The sequence below is a fragment of the Populus euphratica genome, unplaced genomic scaffold (assembly GCF_000495115.2).
Source record: "Populus euphratica unplaced genomic scaffold, PopEup_1.0 scaffold116.1, whole genome shotgun sequence".
NCBI classification, from domain to species: domain Eukaryota; kingdom Viridiplantae; phylum Streptophyta; class Magnoliopsida; order Malpighiales; family Salicaceae; genus Populus; species Populus euphratica.
In genome coordinates, this window is record NW_011499995.1 from 351,854 (window position 1) to 376,351 (window position 24,498).

The 24,498-nt window shown below is 30.7% G+C and overlaps 3 protein-coding genes across 3 annotated transcripts; 1 reads left to right on the forward strand and 2 right to left on the reverse strand.

The window, feature by feature from the left end:
- Window positions 1-2,948: 2,948 nt before the first annotated feature.
- Window positions 2,949-4,711, forward strand: LOC105140595 (CASP-like protein 1F3). Its single transcript, XM_011047477.1, has 3 exons — window positions 2,949-3,354; window positions 3,478-3,601; window positions 4,429-4,711. The coding sequence occupies exons 1-3, from the start codon at window positions 3,122-3,124 to the stop codon at window positions 4,651-4,653; spliced, it is 582 nt and encodes a 193-aa protein (XP_011045779.1). The 5' UTR covers window positions 2,949-3,121; the 3' UTR covers window positions 4,654-4,711.
- A 530-nt stretch (window positions 4,712-5,241) lies between these two features.
- LOC105140596 (uncharacterized) lies at window positions 5,242-8,431 on the reverse strand. Its single transcript, XM_011047478.1, has 13 exons — window positions 8,364-8,431; window positions 7,832-8,065; window positions 7,562-7,636; window positions 7,420-7,478; window positions 7,195-7,330; window positions 6,989-7,085; window positions 6,835-6,901; window positions 6,560-6,658; window positions 6,176-6,265; window positions 5,916-6,070; window positions 5,722-5,823; window positions 5,397-5,618; window positions 5,242-5,347 (listed from the first exon to the last, which is right to left on the reverse strand). The coding sequence occupies exons 2-12, from the start codon at window positions 8,028-8,030 to the stop codon at window positions 5,450-5,452; spliced, it is 1,248 nt and encodes a 415-aa protein (XP_011045780.1). The 5' UTR covers window positions 8,031-8,065; window positions 8,364-8,431; the 3' UTR covers window positions 5,242-5,347; window positions 5,397-5,449.
- A 4,198-nt stretch (window positions 8,432-12,629) lies between these two features.
- On the reverse strand, window positions 12,630-16,078 carry LOC105140597 (zinc finger protein CONSTANS-LIKE 13-like). The gene is made up of 5 exons (XM_011047479.1): window positions 15,120-16,078; window positions 14,441-14,647; window positions 13,601-13,848; window positions 13,221-13,469; window positions 12,630-13,007 (listed from the first exon to the last, which is right to left on the reverse strand). Exons 1-4 carry the CDS (start codon window positions 15,906-15,908, stop codon window positions 13,373-13,375), a joined length of 1,341 nt encoding a protein of 446 aa, XP_011045781.1. The 5' UTR covers window positions 15,909-16,078; the 3' UTR covers window positions 12,630-13,007; window positions 13,221-13,372.
- Between the last annotated feature and the right edge of the window lie 8,420 nt (window positions 16,079-24,498).

The following is a 24,498-nucleotide window of genomic DNA, read 5'->3' on the forward strand; positions in this document are numbered from 1 at the left end:
ATTTTAAAAAGTTATCAAATTAAAAAATATAGCAATAAAAATAATAGGGATCAAATTTGATTAAAAAAATATAAAGGATGAAATTGTAAAATAATATCTAAAAAATGAGCATAATAAAGATAAATAGTAATGAAAAAAATGATGACCAAAATTGAAAGATTAAAAAAAAATAAAAGGGGGGAGAAATTATTTTTTTATATCTAATTCAAAATAAAAAATAGAATTTAATATAATAAATACAGATTTAAAAGATGGAAAATGAAAGAGAGGTAAAATTGAAAGAACATTTTTAATTTTATAGCTTATTCAAATAAAAAAAACTAGTAATAAAAAGGATAGAGACCAGATATGAAGAAAAAAAATTGAAAGGGTTTGTCTAAACTTTTGAAGGGGTTGACAATGAATTCAAAGAGGAGAAAAAGAAGAAGAAAAAAAATGGCAATGAGCACTAAATTAGATGTGTGTTTGGTTTAAATACCACGTCATTATGAAGAAAATAGAGTGATTTTTTTAATGCTGTCTTAAAAGATGATATTTGATGGTCGGATAATCTCGCATATGCTGTTTAAATAATATGAAGGCCCCACATACTAACTTGTAATTTTATTGTACAATAAAAAGATAAATGAGTTAGAATCATTATTTTTTTTATGCTATGTTATATTAGTAATTTTATTGTACAATAAAAAAATAACCAAACTACACACAATTTATTAAAAAAAAAAACAATTATATGATGATGAAAAATAAAAATGCCTCTAATGCTTAGTTCAAAGTAATTTTTTTTAGTGAGGGACAATTGTGTTATTTCACTATTCTAATTAATGTTGAAATGTCTCTTGAACTATAATAATTTATCCTTCTCCTTAAGGTTTACACACACACACACACATAAATAATTTCATTTAAATAAATGAATTTGTTAATTTTCTTGATTTATTTTCAAATAAAATTATAAGATTTTGTGTTGTATTAACAAGTGTTTTTTTTTACAATCCTTGTCATGTCCAGCTTTTCAGTTAAATTATGTAAAAGCAAAAAAAATAGTTAACTTGGGATTAGAAATCTCATTTTTATCTTGAAAATTCATCTTCTTATCATTCAAGAAATTGCTCTCTATTTACAGCTTTTCAAAGGAGTTGATTGATGCATATTTTCGGGCATGAAAGTCCTAAACTACTTTCACAGGCAAGTGGAGCTTGATTGATTGATACCTTCATGGATATCCTTGACGAGCTGGGTTTATGTCGTGAGAAGTAATCTACTATGTGGTAGTTATATATGCTCTCCTATTTATGTAGAAACTTGGATTCCATTGTTATGTGATAAAAGGAGCTTGTGTATCTAATAATTTGAGCTTGTGTTTGATTATTGTTTTGAAATAAAATAAAGAGAAATAACTAGGATAAAAGAAGATATATTTTCGTATTTTTCTTGTTTTAAAATGGAAAATTCACTTTAAAAAAATAGATTTATTTTTATAATTTTATTTTTATCTTTTTCAAAAAAAATATTTATATCTCATTAATTTATATCTATTCTTTAATGTTGTGTTAGACCTTTAAATACAATTACTTGGGTTTGTTTTATTGTGCTTAATTTGTTTGAGATCGGCTCTGAACATTATCAAACATTCTAGTCCCATATTTGTGCAATTGGGTATTTAGGCCCTTCGTGAATATAATCCTATTGTCTTATTTTTTTAAAAAAAAAAAAAAAACTTTTGACAATTGCCCTGTAGCTGTCTACATGTTTAATCAAATTCAATTACTTTTATAGTGTTTTGGAAGTAGCCTCTTGCTTGAACTCGAATAATATATAATTATATATATATAAAGAGAAAAGTACAGGTTACCTTCATTTTTATATATTTAAATTAAAATATTATTTTTCATGGTGGGTTAAGAGTTGGAGGATTTTTATTTTAATTTTCCTACGAGTAAGAGGATTCTATTTTGGAGATTTCAACTCTTGCTACAAATCTTTAACCCCTAATAATAATATAAATTTTTTTTAACAATTTATCAATAATTCATCAAACAATTTCTTCACCGAACAGATATCCTGTGAGCACAAATTGGATAAAAATAAGAAGAAAAAAGCAAATGGAAGGTGGTTTATCACAATAATTAATAAATAAATCATCAATCATACTAATCAAGAAAGAAACAACATAACTAACCTTTATTAACAAATGTCCTTCGATTATTCAAAAATGTGTTCATGACTAATTTATTATTATTATTATTATTGAAAGGATCGTTTCATTTAGTTATTTATTTTGGTATTTAATCCGTATCTATATTTACGTAGCTGATAAGTTTTTAGCTCCATTGATTATTATTTTTTATATAATTTAATGTTAACAATTGAAAATATTACCATATAAAATAACACTTATTTAATATATATATATATATTAAATAAGTGATATCATTTATTTCTATTCAAATAATTGACTTTTTAATTTTATCATGGTCCAACAACCATTAAAGTAAAATAAATATATTTAGATAGTGATGTTCAACGGTTGACCTAAGTCTCGGCTCACAAGAGGGGAAGAAAATGGTACAATGATTAAACGTTTTTTCTAAAATATTTCAAATATTAGATTTATAATAAACACTAATAAGACGCACTTATTCCACGCATAAGACTTTTTCTATAAAGTGATTTCCCAGAGATTAAATATTTGGTAAGATTGGCATTTACCCATTTCATTATTACAAATATTCTTATGAGTTTTTAAACTAAATTTTGATTATTCTAAAAAAAACTGAATTTTGTTTAATTGGAAACAGAAAAGGATATGCAATTCCGAAAAGTAGAGAGACAATTCCTTCTTCTTCAAAGATTCCTTGTGGGCTGGCATCTGCTTTGATTTTCCTGACCTGTCACTTCGTGGGTGGGTGGGTTTTCTTCACATATTTATTACTGATTGCAGAAGCTTTAGATCAAACTAGGTTATCGTCCTTAGTTTTTAACCAGGAAGCATCCCCATAAAACACCTTTTTTTCTCTGTAGTGACATCCCCTTTTGCTCCCTTGATTTCATCCTCTATTTGCTCTCCGGCTTTTTTGTTTTGTTGTTCAGAATCTACAGCAGAGTGGGTTTTTTTTCCATGGCTTCTCCACAGAATACTTCAGAAAAAGGTTTTTTCCAAGCCAACTCTCCAGGAGGCATGCCAACCGTGAGTCAATCACAGAGAAGTCTCATCATGGCTCAAATTACACTGAGGTTCTTAGCCATTACTTCCACTATGACTGCTATTCCCGTAATGATCACTGCAAAGGAGCCAGTCTCCCTTCTCGGGCTGGCCATTACACCAAGTTACAAACAAAGTTCTGCCATGAAGTAATTACACACTAAACATATATATTCTTTGATTTTGTGGGGTTTTGAGAACTTTTAAGCACGTATTATAATTAGCTAGACAGGAGATATGCTAAGCCTTTTTGCTTCTGGGTTATTCTGCAGGTTTTTACTTGGTGTCAATGCAACTGTGTTTGCCTTCACTGTGCTGTCAATGCTCTTTGTTTGGCCTCTCAGGCGCTCAGGATCAAAGCCTATCAATTATTTTTTTCTTCATTTGCATGACATGGTAAGTGAATATATGTTGATTTTCTAACACATGAATATAAGCATAATTGTACAAACGTTCATTCATTGTCACCTTCTTCTGTAAATATTTCAAGGGACAACAAAAAATTAGTTTCCACCTACCTAATTAAAGTCATTCATCAAAAGTTTTCTTTTTTTTTTCCCACATAAAAAAGGGATAAGAAGAAGAGTTTAAAGAGAAATAAAATACTTTTAATAATAACAGTTGACTGGGGTTAAAAACAGTTAACCTATAAGACCTATATAAATGAAACAAGCTGTCTTCTTTATTTTTGTACTTTAGAAGTAATTTTGAAAAAAATTGATTTTTTTAAAATTTTTTATTTTAAATTAATACTTTTTATTTCTTTCACGTTATTATCATGTTAAAAATAACTTTTTAAAAATAAAAAATCGTTTTGATATATTATTAAATAAATTATTAAAAAAAAAACCACCACGGCTATATTTCTAAACACATCCAGAAAGAGCTACAAATGACAGATTCTATGGATTCACGTCCTGCATTCGTGCAAATTTGCTTCACGAGAAAAGATTCTCCCGACAATATAACATGTAGAAGGCTATAAAATGCAGATAATAGTGTATATACCGCAAAGCAGCCGGTCTCTCTACTTTTGGTTTGGTATTTAACTTTATATACTCGTTACTTTTTAATCTTCTTTGTTTAATTTTTGCTAAAAAAATGTTTGATTATATTCTATCCACCACCATATTGTAGAAACAACGTTCTTTAAAATAGCTAAACACCTCTAGCTTTAAATCGTCCCATGAGTTGATGCGAGGACGAAATTTGTATGCATGCAGGTGATGACGCTGCTGCTGATATCTGGTTGTGCAGCAGCAACAGCTGTGGGTTATTTGAGTCAATATGGGCAACCAGAGACTTATTGGTCTCCTATTTGCGATATTGTGAAGAAGTTCTGCCACCAAATCTTGATATCTACTGTGCTGTCTTACCTTGCTTTCTTTTGCTACTTGGCACTTAATATTCTATCTGTGCACAAACTCATGTCTCAAGCAACTGAGTGATTGGTGATCAGAGAAGAGGAGAGGCTGACCAAGAAGATTAAACAATAAGGTATTAAAAAGGAGGGATGGGGTAGAGCAGATTATAGGTGTCTTTCTTTCTTATGTTTGTCTGTCATTGGAAGCTACAGTATTGCTGCAGAACACACATTTTATAAATAGAATATAAGACGGACACATTTGTGTTTCGGATAGTTGTAAATTTTTGTTTCCAGGGTAGGTGGCTGGAATGTCACGAGCCTTTAAATTTAAGGGCATTTGGGTCATGCTTCATCACCTTTAAATTGAATCTTTATTCTTAACCACTTTTGCAGCCTCCACCATCCTCAAATTATATTTGCTAAGAAAGAATGTTATTATTACACAGGTTATTGTTTATCGCCAGAAAATCAGGACTGTAGAAATCATTGGAGCTCTCATATCCAACTTCCCCTAGTAACGTTACTGAGAAGCTCTCAGTTTATTTGGTGATAATCACAATAAGCACTAAAAGATGAACACTGATCGAAAACTGACTTCCGTTGCCTGTGTGAAGCGTGCAATAAAAAAAAAAATTCTTGTTTTTGTCTTGAATCAAAACAGAAGACCATGTTTCTAAAGATATAAAATTTTGCGGGTTTTATTAGACAGTATTTTAAAACCATTATGTACATAGATGTGGAAATGGAAGATAGAGATGAAGAAGAAAGTATCTTGTTGCTATTCCACGGTAAGGTATGGTACTGTGCTAGCCTTGCATGGTATAGTTTCAGTTCATCAGAGTACATGTGCAATTACACAGAAGAGGTCATAGAGGGTTTCATTCAGTTTCAGTCTCATCTTCAGAATCTTTGGGGTGCTCTTTTAGGGGCTGGCTCTGGATTTCCCACTTGTTGCGATCCCATGCTGAATCTATTTCAGGCAATAAATAGTCATCAGGTGCTAATGACAATTGGAAATCTGGTAGGTCAGGCGGTGCTTGTAGAGCCCTGCAACATTAACAATGTTAAAATTATGGTTTCGGACAGTAATTGTAAAAAAAAAGAAAGGTGAACTGAAATACAAATAAAGGTCAAGTAGAAAGCTGCTTACTTCTCTTCTTCCAAGAGGTAGCCATACATCTGAGACTTCCTTGCTGCAACTTCAGGAATTTTCTGATGCAAGTGCTTCATTGCACCCCAAAGTGGAGGGGATCTTCAGGAAAATCGAAGAAATAAGCGAAAATAAAGGATAGTAAAACAAATATTATTCTTAGGTACTTCTTACAAAAGACTGTCAAAACCAACCTGGTAACAGGAGCGTTGAGGCAAAAGGTTAAGCAGGCCTTCTTGCTCTCTGACAAAAGTCCATCTGCAGCTAGAAAACAGCATACAGCAGTAACATGACAGGCTGGTTCGGTTCCCTTGTCAAGGATCAGACCATGGTAGTAGTAAGCTGCAGCCTGATAAGTTATATGGAATAATCAGAACTAGTTGACGCAAAATTGTGATATGCAGCCCTAAGATTGATTTAGTAATCAGGATTTAAAGTTTATTGCTATGGAAACCTTTGCTTCAAGGAACTTCCACTTGATGAAACAGAGATGCTTCTTTCCATGCATATTACTCGTGTTAGACTCTGACAAGCAGTGATAAGCCTGAACAAGCATGGAGACAAACACTAACGATGAAACTTGAGAAACAACGAAGGTTGGCAAGGTTAAGATCTAAACAAACAAGGAAAGTACCAAGTACGTCAAGAAAAAGTACTTCAAAAATAGTCTTCCAGTATATTTCAAATGAAAGTTATATGTTCCTCCTTTTTTGAATGATGAATTCTACTGAAAAAGGCTTCTAAAATCATAACCCACAAACTAATGCAATAGAACGTTGTATCGGAGCTTGACCAGTTCAAGTCTTGGGAAGAACAAGAGCGTAGCGTAATCACAAACCTGACCGAAGTAGATCAGCTGTTCACATGCCAACCTCCTCTTCACCGACAATGAAGCCTTTTGACTTTCGACAGCTAAACCAAGTTGAATTTCAGTTCCCTGAATTTGACGATAGTATTAGTTTCCTCTAATTCGCATTTGATGATAAAATGTAAGTCAACGTGCCGTAGAATTGATTGTTACAAAATAGTAGAGGTAACCAAATGTCTGTTAGCCTGCATTTTGATGGAAACACATAAGCATAAGACAATGTCGGAGGTCGACTAGCATTATACCTGCCCTAGTGCTTGAATTGATATAGCCTCCAGGACACCATCCTGAAAATCTTCTGAAAACTTTCTCCTGGATACACAGAATCAATCACAAACATTTACATATTGACTTAAAGTTCCAGGAAAAATTCTTAAGTCTGCATATTCGTTTTCTTACTTGATATCTGGTGGTAAATGAGCCATGATTTCACTGACGCAGAATACCAAGCATCCTGATGCCTTCAGCAGTAAATCAACAGAATCCCTCTTACAATCTGAGTTTTATGTCATACATTTATCACAATCCCTTGAGATTTTGGAAAAAAGATCTTTGTCATAATAATTGAAGACTAAACATAGACCATTAAGGATACGAATGTGAACCTGAAGATACAACCCTGATGCCAGAACCAGAGTGATCCTTAGGGATCATCAACGAGTTAGCCTCAGACAAATTAAGCATTGCTATCATGTGAATGACGGATAGCAATTCAAACCAGGTGTTTGCCACAGAGTTTTCCTGTTGAATCATATTTGATCAATTTCAAATTACCAGTCTACTACCAACCAATGGTATTCTAGCTGAAGGCAGAGAATCGATAGGCTTACCAGCCGGCCATCTTCCAGATTTTTCCACTTGAATTCAACCAAGCCCTCAAGTCCATGTTCTGCAAGATACATAGACAATTCATTAGAAAAATATATGAAAGAGACTGACGAAAAGATTAACCTAGGAATGAACCCTCAAAACCTTTCTTGGTGAGCCCAATAAGAAGAGGCAAGTACTCTTCCAATGCCCTCCTCAGTTCAGCTACAGCAGATCCACCTGCATTGACCACAATTTGTATTGCAATTTAATTTCCTCTTCAATTATTAAAAAAATTCAAAGATCCCTTCCAACAGAAAAAATGAACAATTCCCAGATACTATAATGTATGTCCTTTTTCCTATTTCTCCACAGCAACCAAAGAGAACACAAACTAATGAAACACTATAAGCAGGATTGTGAGAAACAACAGACCAGTATCCTCAGCCACTAACACAATCTGATTGCGAAGACAAGCCAACCTATCAACAAGATCTTGAAGAATTAACCCTCTAAGTGGCCTTTGAAGATCAGATTGTGCTGGTATTCTCATAGAAGGAACGTACACCACCACTTCTGGTATACTTGTCTTCTTTCTCTTCCCGACTGCATACATAGAAGCACTGCACCCCATTTTTTCTTCTTTCAAGCTCTCTCCAATATAGCATTCTACACAAATTATATCACGTAAGAAACTCTCTATATAGCTTCTCTTTCAATAAGAAATACGTTGCAAGAAAAAAAAATAGCATTATTCATACAAATACAAGAGAAGTACGCAGTAGCAGTGGAAGATAACACGAAATGGAAGTGTCAACTAATAAAGATTAATTAAGAACAATAAAGACAAACATTAGTAATATAATAATAGAGAGAGGAGCATTAATGGAGTAGTGGGATACATAACAGCAGGAAGATTCATAGTTGATAAAGAAAGCAGACAAGTGAAGAGATCTTGATCACTCACAATTGGTGCAGAGAGAAGAGAGGAGTGGGTGAAAATGTGAAGCTTCGAGGATGCATTATAAATGTTGATGATATTAGAAGGAAGCGAGAGAGAGAGAGAGAGAGAGAGTAGGAAGCTCAGGAACCGAGACATGGCTCACATGGAGTCGTCGTCGAAATCTCTGCGTTGTTGAAGGAGCTCTTTGAAAATTTATAATCAACTTCTGTTACTATTATTTCTTTAATCCAAGCAAGCTTTTCAGTTAATTACTGGTTAATTTGTCCATTTATACTAACTTTATTTTTCTTTTTATCTGATGGTAATTTCTTTATTTTACTTCTATTCTTTCCAAGCTCCAAGCATGGCCTGTTTTATTCATCAGGCGGACAACTTCCTTATTTCTTACAAAGGTTGATGATCAGTCATCCGGGCCACCGGTACTACAGCATGCATATAATAACAAGAAAGCTAAAACGGAAAGCAAAACCAATGTGGTTATAGGTATATTTTACTTCATCACTACAGTATAATTATATTTTTATTTCTTTGATAAAAAAATCAATAAACTTGTCTTTAAAGATAATTCAGTCTTCGCGCATCGTACATAAATCATTTTGAAATTGTTAAAGAGAACAACGCGGTCGTTTTGCTTTTTTTTTTTTTTATAGCATAGTTAATAGTTAAGTTTTTGAATTACCTTTAAAAAGAAAGAAAATTAGCAAACCGTCCAATATTGTCATTTTCATCCTTTTCTTTTTTCTTGCATAGTCAAATAGCTGTAGTGTCCTTAAATAGCAAAAATGAAAAAACTCTTACCTAAGGAATATTTTGTCTTTTCACTCTAATTTTTTTTTCACTCTGATTTTTTTTTTTTTTGGTTAAATTGATGTTGACCTAGGAGCAATTTAGTCTTTTACTAAATAGGCTATAAACACATTTTACTATTCATCAGTATAGTATAATTACATTTTTATCCTTCCAAAAAAAAATAAACTTGCCTTTCAATGCAAGCATAAACAAAATAACAACAAGTATTGAAAAACAGCAAATAGGCTGAATCTGGGTTAAACATAATAAACCTTTAAATTTTATTCTATTTCCCAATTAATATTATGACCAAGCTTGCTTCCTAAAATTTTTTGCAATGTCTTTATAGGCTAGAAAAACTAATCTAGACCAGAAAATAAAATCAAAATTCCTAAACATAAAGGAAAATAGCATGAAATATAAAGTAAATAATAAATTTAAAAACATCTAGAAAAAATAACAAAACTAGCCCACACAATACTTTCTCAGCTTGAATTCTATTTTTGGAAGATCCAATGATGTGATAAGCGATCCAATTGCTTTTTACAATAAATTTTCCTGTAAAATCAACTAGAAAAAATTGAGTTTAATTCAATAATTAAATATTTTATTATTATTATTATTTAAAGTTATTATCATGGTCTGACATGATTATGTTTTTTTTAAGTTTAGACCTGTTTCATTAATCCATAAAAATATTTATTAGAATATTTATATGATTTGTATGATGTAGATTTTATATACTAGGTTTAACCTAGTATATATTTGTATTTCTATGTGTTAGTTTATGCTAATATTACAAATATTATATTATATAATAGTACATGTTTATTATATAACATTATATCTTTAGATATATCAAAGTACCACCATAACTATTTTTTGTGGGATTATGACATAATTGCAAATGTCATTGTTATTGTGGGATCAAAATTGAAAACAAAATTGGAGTTTCATCACATCAATATCCTTTTCAATTTAAAAAAAAAATGAAAATAACACACGGTAAGACTCTAAATTGTAGGTTTTTCGTAACAATTCACCTGTCTTAAAGTTGACCCTTGTTCAAAATAAACATGAAAGTAACTGGTGGCTTTCGAACTATGGTAAGAGCAATAATTGTTGAGTACTTATTAGCTATTAAAATATGAGTACATGAATCAGATCATGCGAACAAGAACTGTTTTGACTGCTTGGTGCATTGTCTAACAGCTAGGGTTATCTGTTGATCATAGGCCTTATCTACGCTACATCCAATGAAATCACAGGAGCATTGTTTCATTGAAATACTCTTTTATTCTTCGATAGCTTCCAAGTTTCCCCACATGGCAAAACACAATATATAATAATGTTTAAGACTTTTAGGTGGAATTATGCAGATTACCGTGATATGGGTTCCTGGGCTGTGTGGTCCAGCCGTCATGAAATCATAGATCACAAGGAAAAACCCTCAGCTCCATGACCATGTTGAATGTGTTCAAACTGTGTGTTTGCTTCTCATTTTTCGTTTTTAATCTTTATGCTAAAAACAGAATTTTGCTGTCAAATGATATTTAAATAGAGAAGAAGTGCTGCTGTGGTTTTGGATAGATCTGCCGTCAATGGCGCTAGGTTAAATAAATCTGGCAGCTTCCTGTATACGTGCGAGATGAGATAGGCAGGGTAGTTCGCATAAAGAAAATGAAGAGCAAGCTTCATTGATGCAGCATGCATGTTACTTAGGACAAGACAGCCTGGTTCATGGATGGCAGCAATCAACGTTCTTCTCTAGGCTTAAATCCCAGACTCCTGGTTGTCAGAGACTAATAATTATCAGCATTGCACAACTTAATGACAGCCGCCGCTGTGTGAGTAAATGGAGTGATAAATTTCAATTTGGTCCCTTTTGTTTCAATATGAGCTCAAATGTTTTTAATTAAAACAAGACTAACTAATTTTATGCAATTAAATCCTTGCCAAAAATCAATTGAGATCCCTCAATTTTAGCACCTTTCACAAACTAGCCATTGTTTTCCAAATTTTTTTGTTTTGATCTAAGCTCAAACGTTATTAATTAAAACAAACTGACTAATTTTATATAATTAGAGTACCCCTACTAAAAATTAATTGAGATCCTTCAAGTTTGGAGTCTTTTACAAAGTAGCCCTTGTTTTCTAATTTGTTTAATTTCATTCCTAATTAAGCCTTAAACTTTTACTTTCTTTAATTTATTCCCTAAAAAAATTCGATACAACACCTAATGTTTCTCGTCTTTTTTGGAAATATCCTTGGTCTTCAATTTTTTTTAATTTGACCCTCACTTAGTCCTTAAATTTCTTGCAATTGAACCCTTGATTGCACCAATTTGATCTTTTAAAGTTTCAATTGTATCCCTAATCTTTCAATTTTTTGTGAATTGATCCAAATTAGATCTCCAAACTTGATTATTTCTCAATTGAGTTCTTAATTGAATCTATAAAACCCATTATAAGTTTAATTAATTCCTTAAACTTAACTAATTCTTTTTATTTTGGTCAAGTTTAGATTTCGATCTTAATTTTCTTTCTATCTTCATCTTATATTGCCGAAATCTCGTAACCTAACTATTCTTCTAATATTTTGATCTTTTGCAACTCGAAAGCTTATCTCCTCATATCCCAAAAATATTTTTTGAATTTTGAATTTATGATTTTTTTATTTTTGAATATTTATTTTAATAAAATAATTTTTGGAGATTCAACATTGAATTATGACACTTTTAGTTATACCATTCTATAACCTAATTTGATGAGATTACACCTCCAATTATGGTAAAAATATAAACTAAATACAAGTTTCATTTTGGATATAAAACAAATAGAATTTGATCTCTTTTGATCTCTTTGGTTTTGTTTTTTCTTTCCTTTTCATTTTCCCCTCTTTTTTTATATTCAATTTTCTTTTTTTCCCCCTTAATTTCATTCATCAACAAGAAAACTGGTCTACCACCTCACTTGTTTAAATATTTATATGAACAGTGAAAAATGTCATTTTTTCATATATTTTTTCTTTCCTTTCCATTTTCCTCTCCATTTTTTTTTCTCAATTTCATCTATTTATATTTTTTTTATTTTGAATTTGTCTTTATAATTTGATTTTTTTTGTCACATTGTTTTAGTCAATCAAATATGCCAGTGTCCCAATACTAAAATAAAATGTCAATTTGATTATTTTAAAAAAATTCAAAAATCAAAGTATATTTTTTATTGATCATTTAGGTTAGTTGTAAACATACCAAGTTGAATAGGATACATTAGAAAAACTCTAACATGGTGGAACTTTAAACTCGAGTTAAATAAACAGTCAAATTAAAAGGTTTCAAAGTTGACCCAGTAACCTAGATTTAATAAGAATCCTAAATAATTCTAGCTAAGAAGTAATTAGCATATCAATTCAACAAGATCATCTAGTTTCCCATTCTTCAAAATTTATAGAAATTACAGCATTATAATATCTACTGGGTACGGTAGCCATTCAATCTTACTGAATATCAACATTCAATTTCTCAACAACCTTAAATGAAGCATTGTCACTGTCATTGCTGAAGCAAAGGACAATGAAGCATTGTTACGGTCAGAGTAAGAACTTCTCTCTAATGACTTCTGCAGAGAATGTTTATTAAAGCTCTCACCATTAATGTGGTCCAAAGGATTGCAGGTCACAACCAACTCTGGCCAAAGCATCAATGGCGATTCTTTGCCCAAAAACACGGGTTTTCCTCTGCGTCGACAAGGCATCTCTACGACGCTCAAAGTAAATATTCTTCAAAAATGCACTGATCTGAACATATTAGCCTCTCAGCTCTTCCTCAATCGGGAGATTTTATAGAGCTATGGAGATTTTTTTTTTTTTTTTTTAGATTAACGTGGATGTTCGGGCCAACTTGCGCGCACCACGACTAATCCCACGGGCCCTGAAGTTAACGACCATGTAAGCCTCCAGTGGCAATCATATGAGCAACCAAGGACTCGAACCTGAGACTACAGAGGGAGCAAACCCCTGGATCCCAAACTTTTACCACTTGACCACCTCCTAGATGGTTGCTATGAAGATTTATTGCCTATACTGCAGGTAGCCAAATATATACTTATCTCTTCATTGAACTCCATCCTCATTTGATACCACTACTATAGAACTTTATTCAAGTGAAATGAAACTGCTGCGAGGCTGCAGATTGTAGCGGGAAAATCTAAGGAAGATGTATATCAGTAATTTTCTATTGCCTTTACGAACCGCCCTTTCACTCGCTTTCTCGTATCAGCTCTAGCCTTCCTTGATTCATAACGGATACGTTTATCATATCTGTTCATGGTTTAGCACACCATTCAGTGACACAAAATTGGAATTTACTAAAAAATTTCAAGGTCAATGAAATGAGCTCAAGAGAGACTAGATACAAACAGACGAGTAAAAAGGTATCAGTGTCATCATGCCTTCGATTTTTCTTCTTTTCCCTGTACCGCAACATGGCGTTGCCTCTGTTCTGTGCAAAAAGTCCCGCATCACCCTTTTGTCTCACCTCATTTAGTGTTTCAAACCAAGTGAGAGAAGGTTCCTCCATGAGCTGGATATGTGCATCAGGCTCACCTGGCATGGATTCTGGAGACAGTCCTGTTAGGGGTGTATTGTTACAATTTTCTGTTGGTGGTTTGTACCTTGACAATTGCTGGTTGGAGCAACTCTGTAATTGACAACAATCTCATTAACACTTGTTATTCATGTTTCAATACAATCAGGAACAGATAAGCTGTGCAAGCAACATCAGCATTCAGATTTAACTATCTCAACGCTGATATTACAACAGAAAATGGCTAGAACCACAAATATAAGATATTACACTCTGCATATGGAGGCCAAACTGGGATATCTTGTGTTCCCGTTTATTCTGAATGATTCTCTATCCCTAGCCTGTTCTCATAAGAACAACTCATAGAATGTGGCTTGAAAATTTGAAATTTGCAGGACTAGAAACCCTAATTTCATTGATGCATATATTCGAGTTTGTTAATTTGTTTTCAAGAGAAGAAAAAATATGAGTTGAGTGCTACCATCATGAAAAATAATTCCATTAAACATCCCTCTAATGATTTCCCACATGCCTGCCTCTCCCTAACAGGCCAAGTATCAGGACAAAGGATATTTGCGTTGGTGATGGCAAGCCAAAACGACTTCAATTTTCTTCTGACTAGTCCCACAATCTAATAGTAGTTGAATTCATTCATACAGAAATAGGATATGAAATTTCTGACTTTATCTTCAGTTGAGCGACTTACATTTCTTGACAAGTTATCCTCACACGTTGTAGAGCAACAGCTCGTCACATGACCATCATCCAATACTTTCTGTGTAGCGAGGGCACCATCTTCAGTGAAGTCGACATAGTTCTTGACCATGAAACCAGGATCCTTTACATCATATCCTTCTTCTTGTGGACCAGGTATTGTACAATCTAATGATGTTCCAAGTTGGAAATCCCATACCTGAAAGAGCAGAAATGAAGGTGAACCACATAGCTCAGCTAGCCCTTTCTAATTGAAGCACATTATGCATGCTTCATGTAACTGGGAACAAGGCAGATCAGCAATTACTGAAGACAGAAAGCTGGCCTAGAATTTCTGAAGGAAAATGTCAGTCAATAGAACCCAAAAGGACTCAGCAACAATCTTTCCCAAACTTAGAATGAAATACTTAAAGATCATATAGCACGGGCATGCTAAGCTAATGAAATTAGCGATCAAAGAGTGCATCTCAGACTGGTGCCACCTCTCACTGCTTTGAATTAACTAGCTAATTAGTAGAGAATTTACTGTGGGTTTCAAATAGTGATTAAAATCAGCCAAAGGACTAAACATTTGCCTCAGACCTAGCTCTCAATAGAATTGCAAGATAGCTCAATTACACAAACATCATATTACCACAAAGCAATCTCAATTCTAAAGGTTGGCCCCAAACCTGAGCTCCTTGAGAGGTATAATTGCAATCCCACATGAAACCTAGATCAGATACACAGTCATTCTCGCTTGCATCTACATGATATGGCAACATAAGCAAAGAGGTAAATGGTGTTTGCTGGTGCAACAATTCTTCATCCCCATTCTCCAATTCAAGAATCTCCGAATTCCATTGCACTGCACATCTACTCGGTGGATTGTCAGGCCCCAATTCAGCTCCATCTCCATTCACTCTCACCACTCCCCTCTTTCCCATCTCTACTAACTGCTTATACACTTCTTGCCTACTCTTCCCAGAACTTGACAAAACAGAGAAATTATCACTTGAAACCGCAAAATCTTGAAAATTAACCCCATCTTGCTCAAACGAACACGACCCAGGAACAGAATCCACAAAAATATCAGATTTGAAATCAAACCCAAACAAAGAAGCAAGCTCAACAATTGGAGGGCAACCCATGAAACCTTCAACTGGATTTCTATTATGAAGGGAGGATACAGAAAAACTGCTGTTATGTGAATCCAAATCGCAATCTTGACAAAGAAAAAGATTATCATTTGAGCAATGAATTGAAGCAGGTTCAGCTCCGCAATTGTCACAGATCTGTGACCTTACATGCTTGAGAGACAGAGTATTTGAAGAGTGAATTTGCTGGTCACATAGCAAACAAAGCTTAGCAGAATCAGCTCTACAATACAAGATTGCTGCTTTTGAGTTGCAAAATTCACATGGTAGAAACAAGAAAGGGTCTTTCTTTTGTTTAGAATTTAAACACTTCTCCATTATCATAAAAAATAAAAAAGTAAGAATATCTCTCTCAAAACACTGTAGAATTGGATGAAAAAAGAAACCCAAGAAAAATACTATGTTTTGAGTATTAAAATCGTGAAGCTGTGAAGGAAAAATGATTGGAATTGGTTTCGGTGGGTTAAGTGAAGAAGAGGGAGAGATATTTGATTAGCTTTGAGCCTTGAAGCTTAGATGCAGTATTATAGGTTTGTCATCAAGTGATGGATGTATTGACGCACATGATAAGCATGAAAGATATGCAGACGTCAAGTCTACATAAGTGAGGGTCCACATGTTGATTCACTCTTTTGCCGGGAAAGTGAATCTGCGTCTTTTAGTGCTTTTTACTTGTACTTTTCTGTTTTTAGCTTTTGACCACGATTTATATTTGTACATGTTTTTATTTTGTTTAATATCCCAAACCTATTTTCAAATGGTGGGTCCTAGTTAATTTTTAAAATTCTTGGATTTAAATTTTAGAGTTACTACTTGGTAGAATTTATTAAAATTTTAATTTATATCTGAAAAATTTAGTTAAAAAGGAAAAATTATTACAAGAAACGCTAAAAAAAACTATATATTTGATTCATGCTTTGTCGTAGATCAAATATTTTTTAAAAATAAAAAATTATATACATAATTTTTTCAACATGTTTCTGTAGTTAATTTTTTTTATCTATATGTGTATAATCAAATAAATTAAAAATTATCTAGGTTAATACATAAGAAAAAAAACTATAAATGATAACTAAAAGGAAATAAAAATTGAAAGACAAATTACATCAAGATATTTAAACTCAATAGCCAAGAATTTACCCAATTATGCCTGCTAAATTTTTTATTAAAATAATTTTTATTGAAGTAAATAATAATAGAAATAGAAACATTAATTAAATTGATTTAATAAAATAAAATAAAATAAAAATATATAAGACTGCACATATTAGAAATATTAACTGAAATTAATTTTTTTATTTTAAAAATAAAGTTCATCTATAAAGGATATTATAAATGAATCAGAAAAACTCTTCAAAAATTTAAATAAAAAATTATTTTTGTTTAAAATAGGCTCTTTAAATAAAATAAAAGAGAGAACTAATATTAATCTAAATAAAGAAATTAGAGAAAAAACCATACAAAAAATCATTAATTTTAAAAAAATAATTAGAAAGAAAAAAGCAAAGGTCAGGAGCTGCTAAGTTTGGCAAGTCAGGTCAGCTTACTTGGCTCATTTCATCAAAACACGCGCGATTGAACCCTTATTTTTTGCAATTAGGTGTCCACACCAAAGTTTTTTAAAATAAAATAAAAATCCCATGATGCATTACCTCCTGTGATAGTCGATGCATCGTCTAACTTGCCCAGGTTTTGACTACTATGATAGTTGAAAAATTAAGGTTTAAGTTTTTTTATTTAAAACTCATTTTCAACTTATTTTGATCTAAAACATCTTAAGAACCATCATGATAAGCGTATCCATGGCCTAAAAAAACTATCCCAAAAATCAAAATCAACCTGGAACAAAAAAAAATGAGCTTAGAACTCTTTTTATCAAATGAAACCATTTGACACAAGTATCGACCATTTTGGTGGCTTAAATCGATGTCAAAGATATTCTTCTTTCTTTGCAACTAGAATCCAATGGCTTTTCTCTCTCTTTTCTTAATTATAGACTTAAAAACAATAAAAATGAACTTATGCATCAAAATTGAATTTGAAAAGGATTAAGGCACTTAAATCATATAGTTTACTTTATTTTTAAAGTTAGAAGACCCAGGTGTATCTTACTCGAAATTTTTAGCACGTCATCCATGTTTGGTGTATTTTTAATTTCAATTTCTATTCTTACAATTCCATCATTGCCTAAGAATTCTGAATCAATTAGCCTTTAATTAGGATCAAATCATCCAAAATAAAATTTTGAGGACTAAAATAAATTTTTAAAAAATAAATAAGGTCATTCATAGTGTCTAGTAAGAAGATGAGCAATGTTGGTTGCATAGTATTCACCTTTCGTGTTATAGTTTTTAAGGTAATGATATAAGTGGAATTAGACCATCGAAGATTATTAATAAAAGATTGTTATTATGGACTATCAAATCTAAAACTTTCTTTAGAATCACTTGAAATTGATTCTTTACATGTATTAGTTAGGAGTATTGAAGGAAAGAAATATCATCTTAATACTCATTAAACACTTTAATGCTAGTGAACTTAATTATCACTCTAATAAAAATAAACTTTTAGCCATAAAAATAAGCATTGAGAAGTTTATAATATTTTTTTTCCTAAAATATTTTTACTTAGAAGTAATAATAAACAAGTTAAAGCCTTTGTATACAATAACTTGTTAACATTAAAGAACAAAAGATTGATTGGAAGGTAGGTATGGTTTGCTATATATATATATATATATCAAAAGAGAGTCTGGTAAGAGAGGTTGCTAATGAATCACACACATCACTCAAATCTAAACTAAGTTATATAATCTCTTTTTTCAATATCAAGATAAGAGTTACCATGATAATTAAGAATCCTTATAATCTTAAGTCAAAGTTAATCCATAAAATAAATACTAATAGAGATAATTCTTTTAAATATTATAAAAATAGGCTTAAAAATAAATTCAAATATGAGATTATATTATCCTAGTTTGGAGATCCAATATATATACTTTGAGAGAGTTTTATTTTTTCTAGCTATAGGTGAAACTCAAAGAAAAAAAAACTATGTAAACCATTATAGAAAAATAGCTCCTTCAAAACAAGAAAAATTAAAGGATAAAGATAAATGAATTATCTTAAGAGAGATATAAAAAAATAAAGGTATTAACATTGAAAAATACACAAAACAATTATAAAAACTAATTTTTAAAATACAAGTTAGTACATGAATGTATGACCATTAATAAATGGCTCAAAAATCTATACCATAAAAGCTACAACAATTACAACATATATTCTAGAGCTAACCCTAACAAAGTCTTTAGTCTTTATGAGTAATGATTAATTGTTTCAATATATCCAAAACTTAAACTACCAAAGAGTAATGAAATAAATGATGCAATTTGAGTGGTTATTGACCAATTGACCAAGTTTATTTTATTTTTACCTATGAAGATAACATAAATTAGCCAAATTATATATTTATTATGTAATTAGATTATATGGAGTCCCCTAGTGTCAATTGTTTTAGATTAGAATCCTTGATTTACTTTCTATTTATAGCCAAATATATATAATGTTTTAAAGATGAAAGTGATTTTGAGTATCATTTTTCACCCTCAGACTAATATACAATTAAAAATGACTATTCAAATATTACAAGACCTTCTAAGGTTATGTGCTTTAGATTATAGATGGAGCTGAGATGATCATTTGTTATTAGTAAAATTTGTATATAACAACAGATATTAGGCTATCATAGATATGACCCTGTTTGAGGCATTATATAGGAAGAAATGTCATCCTCTTTTATGTTAGGATGAAGTTGGCAAAATAAAACTACAAAGAGTGATCATTTTCGGCTCAGTTTGGTTTTTACCTATAAAAAAAACCAATTGAAATTTTAAAAAAAAATCTAAACCAAATCGAACCTGATTCCAACCAATCGATTTTGGTTCAGTTTTCTATTTCAAAAATTGAAAAAAACTTGTATTATTTTTTAACATCCAAAAGCCACAAAATCAAACCCATCTTCATCACCAACAGCCCCCACGACAGTATTGAATCTATACCAGTCTTTTCTCAAGCAAAAAATCTCTTACAGAACCACAAAAATATATTGCACTCTCTCACAGTAATCAATCACTCTTCACTATCACAAATCTAGAAACCTACATCATCAACTCTCAAACATAAACCATCACCACCATAATAAACATTACTCAATGCCCACTACCACTTTCTTTACCTATATTCTTTCATAAAAAAGAAAAAAACCTAGCAACTGCCAATAACCTAAACCACAGAATTAAGTTCAACCCCCACCTTTACTGCCTCTACTAATCACTAGCAAATTGAACAAATCTTACTGCAATTGAGGCTTAGAGGTATTGCTGGGATGATAGATCTGGAGATGATTGAAGAATGAAGATTGAAAGTTAGGCGTGATGTGTCGGGGCGGGGGAAGTTGAAGAATGAAGAATTAATTATGAATGCTATGAAGAATTAATTGGGTGTGAACTTTTGAGAGTTGGGTGGGGGTAGTTGAAGAACGAAAAATTAATTGGGTATAGACTTTTGAGTTTTATAAAGAATTAATTAGGTATAAACTTGTGAGTGTTTTGGAAGGTTGTGAGGATTGAGGAGGTGTGGTGTGGGTTTTGTGGCATGTTTATGAAGGGTATTTAAAGAAACTTTTTATTTTTAATTTAAACAAATTCAGTTCATTTTAGGTTGGTGGTTTAAGTATTACAAAACCAAAACTAAATTGAACTAGAATTTTTTTTAAATATTGTAATTGATTTAATTTGTTTTTTTCATGGTTTGGATTTTTTGGTTAATTTTTTTCTAGTTTTCTCGGTTAAATCAATTTTTTGATTTTTTTACTTACCCCTAAGGATAAGAGTTAGTGCAAATGACTACAGTTAAACTTCAAAAAATTAAAGAAAAAAATGAAATAAGGCTAAGATAGATTAAAAAAATTATTTTGATAATCAAATAAAACTAATAGAATTCGAGGTAAGAGATTAGGGGTTATTGAAGGTCACTCCCTAGAAGAATGTAATTTGATTTGGAAAGAAAGGAAAACTAGCACTAAGAAATATCAGTCCCTTTGAAGTTAGGGAGAGGATTAGACTAATCGCCTAACAATTAGCATTGTTAGCACACTTATCAAAGATAAACAATGTGTTCTATATGTCTTAAGTATTTCTCATAGTGCCAATAGAAATTTAAGAATACTTAACATTTAAGGTTAAGTTTATAAGAGTTACTGATCGAACAAAAAAGAAATTGCAAAATAAAATGGTGCCTCTAGTAATAGTGACGTGGATGAAATCTTGAGTAAAAGAGAAAACTTGAAAAAAAGAGTAAAAATAAAAAAATAAGTATCTAAAACTTTTTTTTAAAAAGATAATTCCTAATTTTACAAATAAAATCCTAAATACAGGACAATTGTAAACCCCATTATAAATCACTTAAATTTATTATTATTATTATTATTATTATTATTATTGGTGGTGGTGGTGAAAATTCTTGTCAAGTTGGTGTAAAACCCTAAACAAATTAAAGTATAAATTTGTGCATGAAAATATTGATGGTCAAAATAAATCTACACTTAATAATATGACTTTTAACCAAAAAATAATAAAATTTAGAGAAATTTTATTATGACTAATAGCAAAATTTTATTTATGAAACTTGGACAAAATCATAAAAAAAAATGAATATAAAAAAAAATATATTAGTGATTGGAGTTTTGACAAGAATACCATGTAGGGTATAAAAAAAGAGTGGCATTATTATAGATTTGAAATAATCTCCCTCCTCTCTCAATAAAACTTGTTGCCAAGTAAAGTGGAAAAAACTTAAAATTTGTAATCTTCTTCTTTTTTTCTTCAAGTTTACTTGGGTTATATGTTATGAAAAGTGACTAAGTGATTTTTTTTTCCCATAATATCAAACCAAATTAGAAGAAATTAGAGAGAGAAAGGAGTTGGAAGTTTAGAAAACTTGAGATAGAAAGTGTGGAAAAGTGAAAAGGAAAGGGGAGTCATTAGAGTTTTTGTAAGAAACACATTGTACTTGGTTGCTTTGGTTGTAATAAGGTTCTAACAAATTAGTTTCATGTGTTATGGATTTTTATGTTTGGATTGAAATTTCTTTAAGTTTTGAAATTAAGATTTATAATGTTTTTTTATAATTGAATGTTTAATTGGATTGTTCATTATTGTTGTTGGGCTTAGAGAATATATAGAAATTGTTTGAATTTGGTCAATCATGTGAATAATTGAAAAAACCTTAAATCTTGAATTTTAGGGTTTACATGATTTGTTCTGAGAAAAATAAGTTTATGTTAATTGTTGATGAATTGAATGAGTACTACATAATTTAGCATTAAATTAGTGAAAGGAAAAGGCAATCATATAAAAAATCAATGGTTTAGTGGCCAGCCATTAGGAATGTAATTATATTACGTTGGCTTCAGTATTATAAAAATAAAGGATTATATGTTGAATATAAAATTTATGGTAAGAGAATGCAATAAATTGTGTAGATATAATTAGTAGAAAAGAATAAAAAAATGAAATAATATAAATATGAATATTGGATTACAAAAATGATAACATGAAAGTAAATTAACATATTTTTGGAAAGTTTAGCGATATAGAATGTAAGATTTATAAGTGGTGTATAGAATGGGTTAATATATATATATATATATATATAGGGAATTATGTATGTTTGGATGCAAATTTGATATGGTAGTAGGTAATAACATTTTGAAAATAAGAATTGGTTATATAGGTTTGGGATTCTATATTTAATTGTAAATGAGAAATATGAAAAGAAATTAGATTTACATAGGTTGGTATGAAAATATAAACTCGTATTTATTTAAGTATAATAGGATAAATTGAAAATATTATAAATCATATATTGAAAAGTAATGAAATATAATGAAATATAAATTGTATACATGGAAGTAGAAGAGAGATGTAAATATATAAATGATTGTATTTGGAAGTTTAATGATAACATGGTAATGGATGATGATGTGTTTATGTTTAATAATTTAAAAAATTAAAATAATTTTAGATACCTATATGGATGGCTCATTGAAATTAAAAGACATGTCTGATATTAGAATGTTAACAAAAAGCAACTACTTGACAAGAGGATCAAGTAAGTGCCCAACACCTTGCCTTTTTAATTTCAATAATGTCATTTTAATAATTATGTTTATTTGATAAATGAGTTGTTGAAATGAAACATAGTAAAAATAATTATTGCAAAGAACTATTGATTTGAAAAAAAATGGTTTAAGCCAGCCGCACAAGTAGGGATTGGTAACTTATGAAAAACAGTTTAGCCAGATGGATAAGTGGGGACTTTTTATTTAAAAGTATTTAATTGACCGCATGAACAAGGTTTATTGATTTAAATAAATTACATCGGTTGTATGAGTAATGGTTATTAAATTTCGATGGTTGCTTAAGCATGGATTATTTTCTTGTGAAGTAAAATGAATCATATAAACAAAGTCTATATTGAAAAGGTTAAAACCAATTACAAAAGCAATAGTTTTGAGTGAAAAACACAAAAAGAGTTATTGTTATGGAACTAATTATGTAAAGGTTGTAAGTTGTATGATGTAAGCAGATCGAAATGTTAGTGTTGTATTTATAAAAAGGAAATTATTTTATATAAAGATAATTATTGTATTTGGGTGTGCATTTTAAGTAATAATATGTTACCTAAGTGCTAAGTGTATTTTTTTTTTTGTAATTAGTTTATGTTTATTTTATGTGTATGTATTACAGGTTTGTTCCATCTGGCATTACAATAATAACATCATAGCTAGGCCTTGACAGTCTATATCAGGTAGAATTTTTTGAACTCCATGGCATGATATGACTTTCACTAATGCACATGTCTAGTCTAAATATTTTGGAATTGTAATTGGTAGAATGTTCAATTGTTAAGTAATGTAACTTTTATTATGTATATATTATATATTATTTTATAGGCCTTATGAAACAATGTTATATATATTAATGATACAAGTAAGAGTGACAATGATGATAATTGATTGTAATTTAAAAGGTATGCCAATAAGCCTACCTATGATTATGGATTGAGTGATATGTTATGCATTGGGTTATTAGTGTTGTTATAGGTATTTTAATACAGGATAAAATTTAGATAAAGTTGTTTACATAGGAAACTCTAACAAAATTTTATTAAAATTGATTTTTTTTTACCTAAATAAAAATAAAAGAAAAAAACACTTCATAAAATAGATATTGTGCAATGTAACATTTGTTTTTACCTAAACAAAAATAAAAGAAAAAAACACTTCATAAAATAGATATTGTGCAATGTAACATTTGTATCATAATGATAGTGAAAACATATTAAAATGAGTAAAGACCCTGGTAAAAAAAAAAAAACTTTATTTACACGTGATTGATAATGAAAAAGGAATAAATATGCATTAAGTTGATGGTTTGTTACAAGTTGTAACACAAAAATAAATACTCATAAAAACATAAAACTTTACATGACATAAATTATAAGAGCAAGGTATCGCCGACTCTTTAAGCATTTTTTGACTCTAGCATAGTAAAACAAATATGAAAAATAACACATTGCAAACAATATTTAGGAAAGTAACAAACTTTAGATATGGGGGAGAGAGAAAAACAATAAAAGAAAAAAAATAAAAAGACTTTAAAGGCATATTAAAGCTTCCATGTTGACACCACTTGTACCATAAAATAAATTTCAAAGAGACCAATCTTAAAACACCAGGGAAGGTCATCAATGGTGATTAGAGTGGGTCATATGAGCCATTTAAAAACAAATGAGTATTGCCACCTTTGGGCGGCTCATGTGGCCCGCTTCGTTTATAGTGGAATTGATCT